The sequence below is a fragment of the Frankliniella occidentalis genome, unplaced genomic scaffold (genome assembly GCF_000697945.3).
Source record: "Frankliniella occidentalis isolate FOCC.00 unplaced genomic scaffold, Focc_3.1 Scaffold149, whole genome shotgun sequence".
In the NCBI taxonomy this organism is placed as follows: domain Eukaryota; kingdom Metazoa; phylum Arthropoda; class Insecta; order Thysanoptera; family Thripidae; genus Frankliniella; species Frankliniella occidentalis.
This window is the reverse complement of record NW_026267276.1, coordinates 541,211-559,391: the sequence shown is the minus strand read 5'-3', so window position 1 is coordinate 559,391 and position 18,181 is coordinate 541,211. Positions and strand designations below refer to the sequence as shown.

Sequence of the window (18,181 nt, the reverse complement as noted above, 5' to 3'; positions counted from 1 at the left end):
ACACCTACTGGTAAAACTTTTACACCATTCTACTTTTGTTTTTTTGAATATAGAAATTGTTTAACCTTGACATGTTAAAAAATAAATCTTTGTGTATTGCTGTATAAAAAAATGTTGAAAATGGTTAAGAGTCAAATAATTAGTAAGGCTCTTACGTAAATATCATCAACGATGATACTTTAATTGAAAAATTACACAAATTTACATTTGTTAAAAAAGAATACTAGGTCATTTTGTGGAAATGACAATTTGTACATTTCTGATAATTTACATATACAATTATAGAGATCTCAAATTCAGCACACATACTCATTCTTTAAGTACATCATGTCAAATAACCCAAACACTAACATGGTAATTGACAGTATGCATCTATATATTAACATTCATTCCACATTAAATAGCACTGACATTAACAATCATTCACAACCTTATATTTCTGCAAGAGACTTGCATTGCCTTCATTAAAAAATAACTTAGTTGTCTTAGAATCTCGTATAAGTCTGGCATGGTCAAAAGTTTTCGGTACTGCCTTAAAATCATAAAATTAAGTCTTGAAAATTTATTATGCATGAGTGCGAGGAATGTCCTGCTTACACAGGCACAATCAGTCTTGAGCAATTAATTTCCTGATTAACAGCACAGCAATTATCATTCTACAATCTGCTCCAAATTAAGCAGGTCTTACTGATGATGCTACAGTAAATTGTAAAAAAAATCAAAACAATAGAAAGAAGATAAGAAGAAAAGAAAGGGGCAAAAAAGGAGAAGGGGTTCATGCTTGACAGGTTCAAGGGCTTCAACATTGTGAAATTAGTTTTACAAGGTGCGATATTAATCAGTTTTCAGGGAAAATCAGCGTATCTTCACTATACCACCTAACTTGAAAGAATCAGGCCATAACTAGCCTAAAGAATTATTGGTGCTGAAGAAAGAAACAATGATAGATGAACAACTCAAGTGCATACTCAAAAAGCTCAGATACAACACAATCTCAATTCACAATGGAACCATAGTTAACTCATTTGTTTCAAAGTAATATTGATGCTCTATAAGCTCTTGAAAGTACTAATGTGGAAACAAAAGTATTACGCAATTACCAATTCATTATTCTTAGCATACAATGACTGCTTATCCTACAATTTGAAAACTTCCACATGAATTGCAAGAATTTTCAATTACAGCATGTCCCTTATTGACAAACACTTTGTTACACATTTTTTAAGAGTGGAAACTTTAAAAGTTACAAGTGTGATGCTTAATACAGTTCGCCTGGTTAAGCAAATGCACATAAATGTACATTGAATGCATCAATACCCGTAAGAATGTGCATAAGAGGTACGAGTATGAGCTCAATTTAGCGTTAGTGAATGTTGCTCGAGAAAAACGACGCTAAATGCAGATAGACGCTAAATGCGGCGCAATTTGTTAGCGATTTCTACATCAGTTACTAGGAAAAACCGACCCTAAAAGCGGAGTGACACTATATGCGATGACGCTGAACCGAGCTTATACAGTAGCACATTTTAGACACATTTAATGTGCATAAATGCGTTGTACATCTGTTACCTTTCATGCACATTACCGGATCGGCGTTTTAGATATTAAAATTGGATTGTTGGCAAAGGAAAAGAATTGCTCAGCCATGAATTGAATGTGTTTGGAGTTGACTATTACATTACTATGCCCCATACGGTACTTGAACAAACTGTACCTGTGTGGTTCAAACTTTAACACAGAGTTGCATATGGAAGTCAAAACTTCATAAATGAGAAATTGTCAGTTGAAATGGTTCAGACTCTACCTCTACTTCCATAAATCAATCAAGACACAACTACAACTGATATAATGTAACAAAATTAAGAGTTAATGAAAGATATTTTTGAAGTTGATTCTAGAACAATCAGTCTAAGTGCTTTTCAGATTCAAACATCTTATGTTTTTAGTCAAACTAATTTCAAAGCCCTTGTACCTTCATACTTAGTGGTATAAGCATGAAATTCAAAAAACAAAATCAAAACAATTACATTGGAAGATTGAAGAAAACAAATAAACAGCATTCTTGGAGAAGTTCTCGATAATTTGCTTGGAGCAAAGAAGGACTAATATTCCTACTACAGGAAAGTAAGCAAAGCATGAAAATATTTCATACTACATTAACAACTTGAAGTCTGATTACACAGAACACAATACAAATCACAAGACATTCCTGATGCCATTTGAGAAAATGACCACAGAAAAAAAAAACACCAATAAAAATAAAATACAAAAATGACAAGTACGGATGGTGATGTAGTTACATGTGATTAAAATTCCATAACAAGGAAAACTGAACAGAATATGTGATAACAAAATAAACATGATGGAAGCTAATAAACAAACCAACATACAACAGGTAGCCTCTCGGTGGACATTGTTTGTGTAGCAAATAAAAATCACCGAACATGTTAAAATTACTTCCCTGCATTCCGAAAAAAAAAAATTATCACTAGTATAAATTAACTTTACAATATAATACAGTAATATACAAGACCTTACGTGCAACAAGTAAGACCAATATGACCTTCCCAGCCTAAAAGATACGAATTAATTCCAAAACAGGTACATAATACCTATATGACTAATACACCTAGCTTTGAATATGAGAGTTTGTTCCTCTCTTTTCTGTTGTAAAACAACATTCACCTTTTAAAGTAATTCAGTTTGTTGCATCAAATAAATATCGTAAAACATAGGTAAAATCCCCACTACGAGTTAGGCAAATTTCATGACTTTCAAGATCAAAAGAAAGAATGTCATTCACATATTCAAAGCACCGTTATTCAAAACAATAAAAAATCACCCACAACAAGATTTTTTTAAAAATGTTTAACAATTGATTTACATAGGTAACCATTGACTTGGTAGACAATAGTGTTCTTAAAATTATTATGTATTACTTTTTTCCTAAAGTGAGGCCATCTTTTTCTCATGAGCAATGAGACAACAAACAAAGAACCTTAAACAACGCCAACATGTCCAAATCCAAGGTAACATCATTTAAGTAACAATTTAAACTATAACTACAAAAAAACAGATGAGCTTCCAGCCAATCCATTCTCCTCAAAAATAAAGGTCATGTTGAGTCAAGATGTTAAAATACTTCGAACAGCCTCATCCAAAGCAGAGTCGGTATTGGAAGTAGAACTAGAATTATGACTATTTTGAATATTGTGAGGATTATTGCTAGAAACAAGGGGATTGTTCTGGTTATGACCATGTTGGTGGCATGGAGTAGATAAAGAGGAACTATATATTAGGTTTGGGGTGTCATCTTCATGATCATGGAGAGAGGCAAGAAGTTCTGGTGATGATGGTAACTGTGGCAACTGAAGATTAATTATGCTATCTATTGCACTCTGTACTTGAGCACTAAGCTCTGTATCACCTAATTCATCAATATCTTCATATATTCTAAGTTTCTTTTTGGGGCACAGGAAATCATCCATTTCACCATTTACATTAGAAACAGTACACCGTTTGTGTTGGTTTTTGATTCGGTCTGGACTTTCCTCTTCCTCTTTTGGAGGACAAAATGATGGACTTAATTCCCACTCTCCATAATTTGTGGACACAACATTGTTTTCATCACTATTTTCAGGAGGTCTATAACCCAATTCTTGTTTGATAGCTTCCCATTCATTGTACTCTTCATTACCATCACCAGATTTCTCACATTTTATTGCTTCTAATTTGAGAGCCTCAGTCTTAGCAATTCGAACCTCATCTTGTAGGTTAGGAGAGTCCCCAGCAATTTCGTCCAAAATTTCTGATCTTAATTCAGTCTTTACTCCACAAAGATCTGCCTCCACATCATTTATTGAAACAACAGCTCCATCAGCAACAGTAGCGACTGCCTCTGCTACCTCTGCGGCTACTGCTTCCTCAACCTTAGCAGCCTGTTGAGCTGCAGCTTGGGCTTCCTTCACAGCAGCTGCTTCAGCAGCCATAATTTCCTCTGCGTCTTCTAAAAAAAATGTAAAAAAAATAAAATTGGAAGACTTAGTAAAAGGCAAAGAACTAACATAGATTTAAAAAATACCAGGGTACCAAAGGAAATTACCTTTAGCCTGTTTGGCTGCTTTGGTAAGAAACTCTTCTTCAGCATTTCTCAGTCTATCAATCATGACCACTTCTGCTAGACTCACCTCCCGCTGAATTGATAAGATAATGTACATTCTTAATGAGAATAAAATTTCAGAAAATTTTAACAACAGTTATTAAAGTGTTGTTACTTACCATACTCTCAGCAAGCATTAGGCTTCGAAATTTGTTGGTGATGTTAGAAAATTTGTCGAGTAAATGTTGAGCGGTGTGCTCATGAATTTCATCAGCTTTCTCAAGATCTTGTTGACTAAGAAGCTTTTCATTGAAAACATGATAACTCATAAGCCGTTGAACAGCATCACTCTTCCCTACGAAGGGTGCATGTGTATCTGGCATTTGCGCACTTTCTTGGTCTTCTTTCATTTGCTGCTCAATCCTATAAATTGGTAAATAAAAATGGTTAGTTTCATACCATAGACGAAATAACATTGCATAATTCTTTCAAAAGTACTTACATTATAACCCGAGAAGCAACTCGGCTTTTGAGAGATAAAAGGGGAGGTGAAATCAAGATAGGGTCCATGGGACCCGGGCAAGAAAAAGAGGAAAGAGCTGGTGACTGAGCTGAAAGGGATGAGGGAGATTGTGTTGAGATTACAGAGGCTGGTGATGGTGCGCATATAGAGGCAGGAGAGTGAAGAACCGGTAGTTTGGGAGAAACTGTTGACCTCAAACTAGATTTCACACATCCAACAGATACTGATAACGGTCGAAAATGAGGGCTAAACGTTGCATTTTGCGGTGGGGATGTAGTGGAATCTGGAGTATTTAAGACCTGTAACATAAAACAATGCAAGACTAACATATGTCTTTTCTATCCAAAGAATAAGTACAAAGAAGACTTCGTTCTTACCACATGAATTGGAGACGTTCCTCGCTCACACAAAGGAATTGATGTTTGATAGTGAGCTCCATCACAAAGACTATTTGGGCCAAAAGTAGGAGATATTTTTTCGGTATTCCCAGCATCATTCCTTACTGGCACAGCCAGAGAATTTTGAGATGGTGAAGGTTGTTGCGTCACAAGCAATCCCTGAGATCTATTTAGTTGAGGAGATTGAACTTGTGAAGCAGTCAGTTGAGGTTGAGGTGATGACAGCCCTTGTTGTACTTGAGCTGCAGGTAGTTGTGGAGAATGCAATGAAGGCATTGACATTCCTGTCTGGTGAACTTGTAGTAGAGGAACTCTTAAATGTTGAGATGGCTGAGAAGAAGCTTCAAGAACTGGTAGAATTGGAGAAGTCTGAGATGGCTGACAAGGTGACAACAGCTTTGTTTGATTGAGCGGAGAAGCAGGTGATTGCTGAAGTTGTTGGATAATTTGGGACTCAGACTGAATATCTAAGAATGAATTATCCAAACTGTTAATACATGATTGGACTTGCGATTCGATGTCCTGAGAAAACTGATTGAAATGTTGCTGGGTTGTTTGGAATGCTTGTTGAGGCTGATATGTCTTTGAGTCCCGAGATTGCTCAGATTGGGGTCTCTGTGAATCCCCAGCTGGTCGCTGTTGGTCTTGTTTACTTGTTTTAAACTGCTGCTGCCCTTGAATTTGAACGCCCAAGGAAGTTTGAGGAGATGGAGCTTGTAGAGGTGGCACCTGCTGAGTAGATGTTTGTTGCAGCTGTAGCTGTTGCATCTGTGCTGTTTGCTGTTGTTGTTGAGGTTGATGTGCAGGTTGTTGTTGAGGCTGTTGTTGAGGCTGTTGTTGAGGCTGTTGTTGAGGCTGTTGTTGAGGCTGCTGTTGAGACTGCTGTTGAGACTGCTGGTGAGTTTGCTGTTGAGACTGCTGCTGCTGCGGCTGCTGCTGAGGTGTGAGAGTTATCACTTGGTTGCCGACATGATGATAATAGCGAACAGATGATGATGTAGTCACTCCAGTTGTGGAGGCAGTAGTAGTCACTGGATTTACCTGCAACATTATGTGATCATTAAGAATCTCTTTGGCATCAAAGAATCTTTGACTATTAAGATTTTATTTAGAAAAACTTACAGTTGGAGAAACATTGACAGTGAATGAGGCATTGGCTTGGATTTTAGAAGATGATGAATTAATATGATTTGAAGAAATTTTAAAAGAACCTTCCACAACAGGGTCCAAGCCACTTCCGATATACTGTGCCTGTAAAGTATAATTTTGCATAATGTTTGTCATCTATCTTAAAATATACTGATGTAGGAAAAAAAACTATTCTTAGTAAGTGCTCAACAAAACCAATGAAATACTTACTAACTGCACTGGATCTGTGACTACTTTCCCACTATGAATTATTTTTTGTTTCTCAGATAACAGTTTCTGAATTTTATCTTCATCGCTAGATGTCTTGTCCTTTTTGCTGTTCAGCATAGTAAGCTGCTGCTGTATTGTTTTTATTTGCTGAAAACAAAAGTTACACAAATTCAGTACGGTCAAAGATTAAAGCAGCTGAAAAGAAAACTGGAGAGAGAGGAAGAAAACAGAGGAGTCTCAGTAAAGACAATTTTTAAAAACACATTGCAGTACCTGCTGTTTAGCTGCAGTCAGTTGAATGGCCTGAACGCGTTGAAATGCTTGTTGAGGAATTGGCTGTGTACCACTGGGAGTTTGAGATACACTGCTCAGTTGATTTGAAGAAGTAATTGAGACAGGGGCACCAACTGATGGACTATTGGTAGGAATAGGAATAAGATTTGGAGGCACTGACGCACTAATAGCACTATTTGAAGTAGTGCTATTTACACGAACACAGTTCACAGTTGTTGAGTTCGATGAAGCAGTTGTACTGATGTGATTTAGCCGTGTTGTATTAACACTTGTTGCAGTATTATTCACAAAAGGAACACTTTCTGAAGAGGACACCACTTTGATTGCACTGTTGCTCACAACACCAATCTGACTAGAGGCCGTAGATGGCGTGATGTTGGATGTTAATGATGGCAACACTGACGCTGGTAATTGAGGCATCTGACCTGATGCTACGTTCACTCCTACTAATGCAGTAGTACTGTTTTTAGGGACAACAGTAAAATTAGGGCTTGAAACAAAAAAGGACGGAAGAGTTGTAGTCCGGCTTGGTTCAGTATTTTGCACAGATGAAGATATTGGTCCCACAATGTTAGATACTTTAATTGCACTTTCACTGCTTGCGACCTTGTGATTTAATATTGGACTTGATAGTCTATTGGGTCCAATACTTGAAGATGATACTGATGTAGATTGTCCAGGTATTGGCTGAGCCTGTTGAGGTGGCGGAGCTTGAGGTTGCACTGTCACACTAACTTTAGGAGGTTGCTTTCGTTTCTTAGATTTGCGATTGGATGGTGTTAAATTTATACTAGGAATAACATCCATATTTGTGTTACTAGAGGGCTTGCTTATGCTTTTGTTTATCAATAAGTTTGGCCTAGATTGAGCAAGGCTATCCAGAAATGCATTGTTTAGTGCTTGTTCAACTTGATCTTGTGTGGAACAAGGTGGAGCTGGTTGAGATATTGGAACTGAGGGGCTTTGAAGCTGGGGCGACTGGAAAGGAGGTACTTGAACTCGAGGACTGGCAGTGGGCTCTGAAGAATTTCTTCTTACAGGTAGTCCCTAGTAACAGAGAGGAGAAAACCAAGTTGGGTTCAAGAACATATCAGAGTGACTTGAATTAGAAATGAAAACATGAGGCAAACTTACCGGAGAAACAGTCTTTGTATTGCTGGTCCCTTTGGCCAATATTGAATCAGAAACTGTCCCAATTCCAATAGTGCTGGAGGATGTTGGAGTTCCAATGCCTGCATTTGAACTCCCAACAACTCCAACTTTTCCTGACTGCTGAAGAGCAGCCAATGATGAAAGGTCGCTTGATTCAACAATTTTAGTTGTGTCCCATTGCTGCACTGAAGTAACTTTTTGTGGCAGAGCTTGTGGCAACTGAATATGAATTGAGGGCTGCTGCAAAACTTGGGAAACTTGCTGCTGGGAGGAAGGTTGGGGCTGAGGTTTAGGTTGAGGCTGAGAGGGTTGGGGTTGTTGGGGTTGTTGGAGTTGAGGTTGGGGTTGTTGGGGTTGTTGGGGTTGTTGGGGTTGGGGTTGGATTTGGGGTTGGATTTGGGGTTGGATTTGGGGTTGAGATTGGAGTTGTTGGGGTTGTTGGGGTTGTTGGGGTTGTTGGAGTTGGGGTTGGATTTGGGGTTGGATTTGGGGTTGGATTTGGGGTTGAGATTGGAGTTGGAGTTGGGGTTGGGATTGGAGTTGGAGTTGGAGTTGTTGTTGGAGTTGAGATTGAGGTTGAGGTTGGGGCTGAGGCTGGGGAGGAGGAGGTTGAGGTTGTAACTGGGTTTGAGGTAGAAGCTGTGGTTGTGGTTGAGACTGTGACTGCGACACTAGCTGTTGCAGTTGCAATGAAGATAGCTGTTGTTGCACCTGAGTAAAATAAATTTAATCAAAAATGGTAAAACAGTGTAACAAATGGGTCAAAGCAATTGTAAATGAATCATATTTACTTGGATCTGTGGTTGCTGGAACTGCTGCTGTAGTTGCTGCTGCAGTTGTTGTTGTAGCTGCTGTTGTTGGAGTTGCTGCAATTGCTGCTGCTGCTGCTGCTGCTGCTGTTGTTGTTGCTGTTGTTGGAGTTGCAATTGTTCGTGGATCTGAGCTTGAGCCTGAGCTTGTTGAAGAAGCTGAAGAAGCTGTGCTCCACCAACTACAGTAGGAACGCCATTTTGTGTACTAATGATAATGGATTCTGTGTTCAATCCAGCATTCTGTAACAAAATTTGAACAGGTAGAATTTAATCCTACGGTTTATTTTAGAGTAGAACTCCTTCATTGGAGAAGCAAGAAGATTTTCCACACCTGAAGATACTGCATAAAGGCTTGCTCCAATGCTGGACTGATCCCAGAGGTAGAAGGAGACTTGGTGGAATTGATAGTCGATGTCAAAGTAGTATTAGGAACTGAAGATGACGGCTGAGGAAGTTGTTCAGTGGCAATGGAAGAGAGAGTGGGTTGAGTAGAAGATTGAGGGGTGGGGTTTGTGGGAAGAGTTACTGGAGATGGCACTGTGGGCTGAACTGTCACAAACGCTGCTGGTGCAGACGGCTGAGAGGGCAATGCTGTTGGTTGTGACAGCATAGGGACAGCAGGTTGTTGTTGAATACCAGTTACAGTATTTGGTAGTACTGTAGTTTGATTCTTGATTGTTTGAGGCAAAACAGAATTAACTGGAGCAGTCATGCTACTAACAGCAGGATTGCTATTTGCTATCAGCCGGTTGACATTAGTTACAGTTGCGGCCACTTGTGATGACTGACTTGTGCTGGAATTCACATTGGCCAGCTTACCCACGGATGATAATAGTGGGGTAGTATTTACCTAAAATTTAAAAAGTCTTAAAACAAAACCAAAACCTACTGGTTTAATTGGAAGGCCGTGAATAAACTTACCTGAGAAGATGGACTAGCTGTGCTCTGCTTGTTAACAAGTAGTTGAGTAAGCTGACTGTGAGCAGCTGCAGCAATTTGGGATGCATATTGCCCCCCTGGCAGTGCAGCTTGAGCAGCGAGCCCTTGCAGCAAAAGTTGAGCATTGGCTGAAGTAAGTGACTGAAAAGCAAAAGAAAGGCATAAACCCAGTGAGAATTTTTTTTAAAAAGTACTTTGCATATTTTTGCATAGGCTAAAACTGACACAAAGATTTAGCTACCGTAAATTGCTACATCTTACCTGGGCAGTGATAGGTGCTGTAGTGCCGTCATTCAACTTCTGAAGTAAACTAATTTGTCCATCTTCATTCACAACCATTTTGAGACCCTGGAAAAATAAAAATATAAGATTGTAGAAGACAGAAAAAAAAGGTGAAAATGTTTGTGCTTGAGTGAAAATACAATTTAAAAAATATTGATAATGCTTAGTAATACTGTACCTGTAAATTAAGTGGTTCTGCTGGAGGAGAAGGAGCAGGTACCAGCCCTGCAGGTGCCATTGTAGTAGGTGTAGCTTGGGTTGCAACTGCCTGAGTTTCTAAGCCTGCTCCAATACTACCCATAACTGAAGGATCTTCAGTTTCATAAGGACCAATGTCATCCTCATCTCCAATACCTAACATAAGAAAAGCATTAAACAAGATTAGCTTCAATCTCACCATTGTCACAATACAGGATTAGAAAAAGAGCAAAAGTAAGGTAATCGATTTGCGGTACTAATGTTGTTTTTAAAAGAACTCTTTGAAACATACCAGAAAGCTTCATAATATTTGCCAAGTCCAGCTTAGGCTCTTCATCCTTTTTCTTTTTCTTGCTCTTTTTCTTTTTTGGTTTGGGAGGAGGTGGAACTGGTGGTGGTTGAATTTGAATTGGTTGGTGCTGAGATGGTTGAATCTGTTGTTGCTGAATCTGAGTTTGAGATTGTGTCTGATGCAGCACAGTCTGCTGGGTATGGACTGTCTGCTGAGTGGACACAATAGGTGCTGATGACGATAAGTGATGTTCCTGAATTGGAGGCGGAGAACTTATGATATTCTGCCAGCTAGAGCTTACACTGTTAGCACTACTAACAGGACTACACAAGCGAATTTGTGAAGTAGTCAAGCCTCCAAATCCATTCCCACAATCCTGTAAAACAATGGAACAAATTAATAAAGATATTACTGCACTCAAGGTTTAATAAAGCAGGTGTAGTGACGGTGCTTTTTTTTTTATTTTTTACCAAAACATTTGATGCTAATTGGCTGACCAACTTTTCCTGATTATGTAGATGCGCTTGAGTCACCAAACTTGCCATTGACACTGGAATGTGAAGGTTGGCTTGTGACACTGATACAGGAGCCTGAAGGGTTGATAACTGTTGATGCTGGGATACAGCCACATTTACTGGCAATGTCCCAATTTGACTAGCAATAGATGCTGGCAACTGACTTGCCAGTGAGGTTGATATGTTTTGTTGCTGTTGAAGACTTGCTAAGGACACAGGAACATGTGATGGTAGGCTCACTACTTTTTGTTGAATTGTTTGAGTTTGTTGAGTGAACGATGGCTGGGCTATAATTTGATGACTTTGATGAGTGGCTTGCTGAGGGGACCCAGTAGATAAATGAGTCATGGGAAAACTCAGAGATCCCAGACCTTGAGGAAGAATAAGTGTTGGACCACTCTGAATTTGTTGAAGCATTGGTGGTCCAGGTGTAGTGATAATCCTGAACATTGGGGCTTGGCGGTTTGTCTGGAAATTTAAAAAAATATTCTCAATCCAACTTGCAATAAAGGATTTTAATTTAATTTTGATATAAAACTCAAATTACCTGTGCTGGATGATGTGCTATGTAAACAGTGCCAGGAGCCCCTAGTCCGCTACCATTACCAAGAACAACGGATTTACTTTGCTGAACTTGAGTTTGAGTGGTGTGCTGAGTAGCCTGAACCTGTGCTTGACCTCCTGTAGGTCCCTGCGGTCTGAGAATCAACTGCATACCACTGCTTTGTTGCTGAACTATCATTGGGGTACCAGATGTCAGCCCACCCATCATCTGAAACAGATGATTTTTTTTAGATTGTTAACAATCATTTACGGAATCAAGGTGAATTAATGTCATACACACACAGACACAAGATAGACTTACAGAATTCAATAAAAAGGCACCAGCGGTGGCAGTCTGATTACTTTGACCAATGACAAGTTGGGTAGGGGTCTGTTGCAAATGGCTTGCCGTCACATTAGATGTACTAGTAGCTGTTACTCGGTTTTTGTTGTTATTTGTTCCTGCAAGCATAAGTTTTCCATTGAAAACATAAAATGTACATGGTTCAAATAGATGTGCAACAAACCTTGCTGTATAAGTCTACAAAGCGAATGCCATTCTAACATGATCTGCCATATTTGTACAATAACCACACCTGGTTAACTATGCAAGCAAACCAAACACATAAAACAGAAAAAATTCAGTTGCAAATTTCAAGCACTTCAGATATAAAAGCAGCTTAAATGTTGAGTATTTAAGAAAGGTGGAATGGTTCCAAACAAAGAATAACAGGGACAGAGTGTAAGGTATTACATCAAACCAACGCTGTCATGCTACGGTGTGTCCACAGTATGTTATACTACAGTACTGAAAATAAAAAGAACATGCCTGAGGAAACTTCTAGCAAATTTCTAGCGATAAAAGAAGATAAAATAAAAAACTACTTCTGTGCAGAGAAAAATAGTCATAATACGACTTCCAAACATAACATTCCAATGATTGCATATGAACAAAGCAATCCTCACCAGCAGAGCCAGGGTTAGCAGGGGGTTTCGGTAGTATCTGAGGATGCTGTTTTGTAGCCTTCAGAGCTGCCTGAATTGGAACCGTCATCATATTGCTTGCTGCAGGCACACACAAACACACATATACATTACATAAATATTTCTAGTCGCCCATTTTATATTTTGCACCATACACTCAGCACAATGAAACAAAAACTGCCAGAAAGATTGAAATTGATAGCACAGGTCAGGAAAAGAAAGGAAGCGAAAGAGAACCCTTTTGCACAGAATGAATGGAAGATGATTTGTTATAGATACAGTAACATGGAACATTGGAAACAATGAAGAGACTTAAAATAGATACTATATACAAATTTAAACACAGTGAAATGAGTAACAAAATTGTAAAGAGGGAGTTTGCTTTCCCCCCAAATACTCTTGCTGATACAAGTTCCTTTAGTTAAGAAATATTTGAATACTGATTGGGACTCATCAATTATTCTGAAGAGAGTTTTGTGATTTTCTGGTCATGCACATGCATAGGACAAAAGACACACATAAAGATGCAAATTGATATAGTACATGGTTGTCATGCTGATATGAAGTTGCCCCACCCTTCATACAATGCTTGCCTCAGACAAATTGAACAGGTCTTAACAACTATTGCATAGATGCAGACCACAAATACCAGTTACGACCATCCCATACAACATTTAATGCAATTACTGCATTCAATCCAACATTTACCCAAATACAAATAAATACTCCCAATCCATTCAACAAGCTGGGTGTTGTTTGGGTGTATGAGGCCCCAGTATAGTGTTGGTGCACAGTGGAGGTACATTGGCTTTGCAATGTGACCTAACTAACAAAATATGGGGCTTCTTTGTCTCACAACACTTAACTTAAATGAATTAACAAAATCTAGCATCGAATATTTGAGTTGATATAGGGATATGAGAGTCCCTTGAAATGTTTTGACAGGAGGAGACCACAGTATGATACATAAGAAATTTTCCATAAAAATTACCTTGATTAGATATGATTTGGGTGGTGCGGCCGGCTGAAAATGTTGCAATTGTATTTGCTCCACTTGCAAGAGCAGATTGCTGTTGCTGTTGAATTATTTGGACCAGCTGTTGGGCAGGGCTTTGAGCAACCATTGGAAGAACTGTCTGTCCCAGGGCAGATACCTGCGATGAAACAGCCTGCAAATTTTGTAGATAGAATTTAATATGTCAATATTTGAAGTGAACAGGTTGTAATTTCTGAGATTAAGAATTTACCTGATGAATAACAGCTGTGTGTTGTTGTGTAGCAGATGATGGAGAGGGGGCAGTTCGGTTTTGTGGTGATGGTGAAGGAACTGGGGTTAGGGAGGGTGGAGCTGGGGAGCGAATAGGAATTCCTACGGATATGGCACCATTATTGACATTGCCTGAAGTTGGTTGAAAATTTCCTTGATACTGAGGACTCTGTCGTGGATTCTGGTAAGGTGATGGAGCTGGTGATGAACATGAAGGGGGCAAAAGAGGAGTAGCTGGAGAGCGTAATAGAACTCCTGGGCTCGGAGAGGGTGTTGGGGGTGCATGGGGAGGGGCTGGTGACCTTGTAGGCAATGAAAATGGGGATCCCGGAGAGGAGATGGATGAAGGAGCACTTTGAGATATGTGGGTTCCTACAGGTAAACCTGAAAGAAGGCGGCCACAATTAGTCTACAGTTAAATATATATGTTTAAGGCATGATGAAAATTTGGGATATCATACCTGACCCTCCAACAACAATTCCACTTGATCCAACTTGAATATTGTGGGGACCAAGAGTAATAAGTCCTCCTTGGTTAGAGAGAGTCTGACCCTGCGTTGCTGCCTGACTTTGTCCAGGAGTAGAGGCAGTGGGACCAGTGGCAGGGCCAGGCACTGCGGCAGCATGACCTGAACTTGGACTAGGACTCTGGCCATGACTTTGTACTGTAGTCAGGCCAGTGTTTTGACCTTGGATAAGAGTCTGACTTTGCTGCTGTGCCAAGGGGAGAGCCTTAAAACCAAAAAAAGTTAGACAAACATGTCGGTGAAATATGTAGCTATTAACAATTAAATTTTCCAACTTCAACATATTGAGAAGGAACAAACCTGGAGAGAGAGACCCGAGGCAAGGGAAGAAGCAAGTCCCTGAAGACCTGGAGGCAATGACCCTGCAAAAGCAGCCGGTAAGGATCCTGCAAGGGTGGTTGTAAGTGGTACGGTTGAATTGCCAAGTCGGAGACCAGCGGTGGAATAGGTATATCCATGTTGTTGGCCCAGGATAGAAGGACTTGAAACTGATGTAACTATTGATGCTGAAGCACTAGCAATAGGGCCTGAACTCAGAGTCTGCACCAAAAATAATATATTAGATGGAGCATGATGAGCAGCATACAATCATTTCAGAAACTCATGTCTTGCATGTAAAATCTGACAAATAAAAAATACAAACCGTGTGTGGTGCCTGAAGAGTAAGCGTAAAAGATGCCGATGGATCCACATTTTGCAGTTGTTGAAGCTGTTGCAACTGCTGTGTGGTAAGCACGAGTTGTCCGGGCTGAGTGCTGCCCACACTGGTGTGGCCACCCCCCCGCACCTCCACCACACTCTGCAGTCCGTCCACTATGTGCTCCAGCGTAAGTCGATCTGAGCCCTAAAACAATAACATTGTAAGAACTTCCTGGAAAGATATTATACGAATATAACCAAGTGGATGAAAACTAACAGGCCTACTGTTCACCCCCTGCAAGGACTCCAAGGCTGATAAGTCACTGTTAACAAGGAACAAAATAAACAGAATAAAAAACACTTAGGCTTAGAGGGAGCCAAAGGTACACAATTTTCACAAAACCTACCGATCCAGTTTGAAGTATCCAGGATGTGTCTGGATGTCTCAACATGGATTGCAACTAACAACAATAGGCTGCTCTTCTGCATGGGTACATTGGCCTGGGGCCATAGCCCACACATGAGGCCTGTGATCAAAGAGATCTCTCTTCAGTGCGCAACTTGCGCACTTCATTGAACTATAAAAATTGCTTTACTTTGCCCATCACAGATGGACAATGTTAGTCAGGTTGTTGAAACCTGAAAAAGAAAAAAAATGCATGACAGAAGGAAAGAAACAGAGGGCTTGAAGTTCGAATGGAAGACCTTGGTAATCCATGGACTTGTATCAACTCATTAACAACACATTGACTGAGGTCTACACTTCAAAAAAGAAAGGGCAAATATAAGGACATAATTTTTAAAACTGGAAGGCTTTTCAGATCCAACGACTTAGAAATACACATGAATCATAACACATCGACAGATCTCCCGACCATTCCTCCAACAAGAAATGTGCCACTAAAAAGGAAGAAATTGAGAATACCGTGAATAGGAAATTAAATCAATCGAATTTCGAATTATTATGATACAGCTGATATTGAGGAAATAGCATAAAAACATTGAAGTAGGCCACGCACATAACCTCACTTATTTTGTACACAAAGGGAATTAACGCGCCTTTAAATCACAGACAGAAAATAAATGAAAGTAAAACCGAGCCTAAATGATTATGAAGAGCAAGACAAGTGATAAAGTAAGCGGTGTTCATCTTGTTAAAGCACAGAGAACTTGAAATAATTGAAGTTTAAGACGCCGAAGGAGCATAACCTCGTCGCGGAGGCATCAGTATCAGTCAGTAAATACAATCGTTTAACCTCAAATCAAGTGCTACAAGAAATGGAAAAGGTATGACAGTTATTATTGACTAATAGTGCTGCACTACGCATAAGATAAAAAATGTAAATAAGGTCCATATTTGTCACAGTTTCTTTTACGCCAAAATTCTATAAAGGCGTCATCGATACTACATGAACACTTGTCATTTCATTATTTAAAACTAGCAAATAGATCGGCCTAATAGTGTGTATCGTTGTAAAATTATCTTGGCAAGGAAAATGGAAAATACAGCTAAAGAAAGGGTACAAAACTATTTGATAACAACTGACATGATTATGTGTTCAAATGGTCTAATCTCATAAATTTAAACCTGACCTGCAAGTTACGCCCGGGTCGAAACGCTGATCAACACATAATGAAAAACACGATCGTTTAACGTACCAATATGTTTTGAACCACTTCTTTGCAATTGTTTTTCAATCATAACCCAATAAAACAAATTTTTCTTAAGGAGCAAGAGAAAACCTCATCCACAAACGGATGTTGTGAAAACCTAAGCCACCATTTTTGACACGCTTCCAAAGCAACCAACATTGCTACTGTGATAGGAACAATATTATTATGCTGTCAGTGACAACTCTCATTTAGGAACCTCCAAAACAACCATAAAAGGTAGAATTATGACCCTTCCCAGAATTATGCATTATTTATGACAGTAAGAAGTCGATAAGACTCGTCTTTCAAGTAGAGGTGTTTTACATTTGGAAGATTGGTACATTGATTCCATTGATTAATTTCAAATTCGACTGGTACCGTTTGAAGCAGATTTATGTACGATTCGCACCTCTGTCAGGCACCAGACACCTCCCTGGAGGCCACAATGGACGTCGCAAATCATTCAGAGCGATTAGCTTGGGGGACCTCAGAGGCACATAAAGACGTCATGTCGTCCGTCTTCGATGGTTTATTAGTTTACAACGGGTAAACATTAAACAATGTCGCGCGCGGGCGCGGTGGGGTGTGGGTGCGCAGTGGTGAGTGCGCTCCTCAGGGCCGCCTTATAATCGGGCCCTCAAATTATGATTGAGGCGCCTTGAAGTCTGGCTTGAGGCTTGGTCTATTTTTATGGCACCCTTGGCCCTTAGCCGACGCCGCAGCCCAGCAGGCCAAGCGAGCGGAGGAGGGTCCGCGGTCCCGCGGCGCCGCGGCCGCGACCCGACGACGCGCATAACGGCGCGGCGTCCGCGCCGCCATAGCGCACGGGATCGGAGTCTTCTCCGGTTGCCGGACAGCCTCACACGTCGTGCAGGAGGACATAATTGTCTTGCGCTACAATGCTTCTCACATTTTGATTATGGCGAGACAGTCTATCAAAGTCCAGTTATCGGTGCAAGCACCCCCCCCCCTCATCCCCCTGGTAAATCTGAAGCAAGAATCGTGTTCTAATCAGCCTCATGGAAGCAAATACAGCGTACAACTCATAAGTACGGTACAATAAATAGGGGTTCGTTCTTATTTGGCAATATGCTACTGTATCCAACTCGACACGACATACAGAAAAGTCTTGTCGAGGAGGACCGGAGCGGGAGCTAGAGGCTTTCGCGTTTTGCGCTTAAGCGCACGCGAAGCTTAATTCAAGCGCGGATTAAGGGGGGGGGGATACCCTCCCCAGTGGTCTCTAGAGAGCCGCCTGAAAGGTAAGCAATTTGCGCCACAAAAACCCTCAATGTAGGCAACCGACAGTGAAACGAAGATGTGCTGGCCTAAGTGGACCCACTCTCCCGGTGCGAATATGAAACTCGTTCGCACACCTGCATGTGTGTACCAGAATGAAGTCCGCCGTAAAACACGTATCCTGTTCGATCACTGCATAAAGAATTGGCCCCCTCCCTCTGATATCTACATTTCATACATTTCAAGCAGAAAGGGTTCAATTCGTTCTGCCCCCCGCGGACCGCAGTGCAGGCGTGTGAACGCGTTGTCCACTTGGAAGGCGCCGTGGTGAGAGACGGTAGGCAAGCCCGCCCGCACGCCTGCATGCGGTACAGTATAGTCCGGCCAGCCAAAGGTGACGCCTGGGTTTGCTGTAGCCGCCCATAAGAGCCCATGCTACGCCAGGCGTCACCTTTGGCTGGCCGGA

At 40.5% G+C, this 18,181-nt stretch overlaps 1 protein-coding gene and 1 long non-coding RNA gene across 2 annotated transcripts; one reads left to right on the top strand and one right to left on the bottom strand.

The window, feature by feature from the left end:
* Positions 1 to 151: 151 nt before the first annotated feature.
* LOC113210303 (nuclear receptor coactivator 6) lies at positions 152 to 15,345 on the bottom strand. The gene is made up of 26 exons (XM_052271084.1): positions 15,290 to 15,345; positions 15,101 to 15,146; positions 14,828 to 15,028; positions 14,485 to 14,724; positions 14,119 to 14,389; positions 13,638 to 14,041; positions 13,382 to 13,559; positions 12,373 to 12,471; positions 11,729 to 11,868; positions 11,411 to 11,635; positions 10,819 to 11,331; positions 10,349 to 10,724; positions 10,037 to 10,212; positions 9,838 to 9,924; positions 9,559 to 9,717; positions 8,969 to 9,487; positions 8,617 to 8,877; positions 7,808 to 8,536; positions 6,653 to 7,720; positions 6,380 to 6,526; positions 6,143 to 6,271; positions 5,000 to 6,061; positions 4,602 to 4,921; positions 4,279 to 4,522; positions 4,103 to 4,193; positions 152 to 4,006 (listed from the first exon to the last, which is right to left on the bottom strand). The coding sequence occupies exons 1-26, from the start codon at positions 15,343 to 15,345 to the stop codon at positions 3,126 to 3,128; spliced, it is 8,622 nt and encodes a 2,873-aa protein (XP_052127044.1). The 3' UTR covers positions 152 to 3,125.
* A 1,581-nt stretch (positions 15,346 to 16,926) lies between these two features.
* LOC127750190 (uncharacterized) lies at positions 16,927 to 17,540 on the top strand. The gene is made up of 2 exons (XR_008011570.1): positions 16,927 to 17,075; positions 17,187 to 17,540. It is a non-coding gene; the product is annotated as an uncharacterized LOC127750190 (long non-coding RNA).
* Positions 17,541 to 18,181: the final 641 nt, after the last annotated feature.

Excerpts from the sequence above, each read along its gene's own strand:
- LOC113210303 (XM_052271084.1), bottom strand. The coding sequence starts at position 15,345 with ATGTGTGGGCTATGGCCCCAGGCCAATGTACCCATGCAGAAGAGCAGC. Across the intron at positions 9,488-9,558 it reads CAGCTAGTCCATCTTCTCAG|GTAAATACTACCCCACTATT; the intron begins GTAAGTTTATTC and ends TTTAAATTTTAG. Across the intron at positions 8,878-8,968 it reads CCTTTATGCAGTATCTTCAG|AATGCTGGATTGAACACAGA; the intron begins GTGTGGAAAATC and ends ATTTTGTTACAG.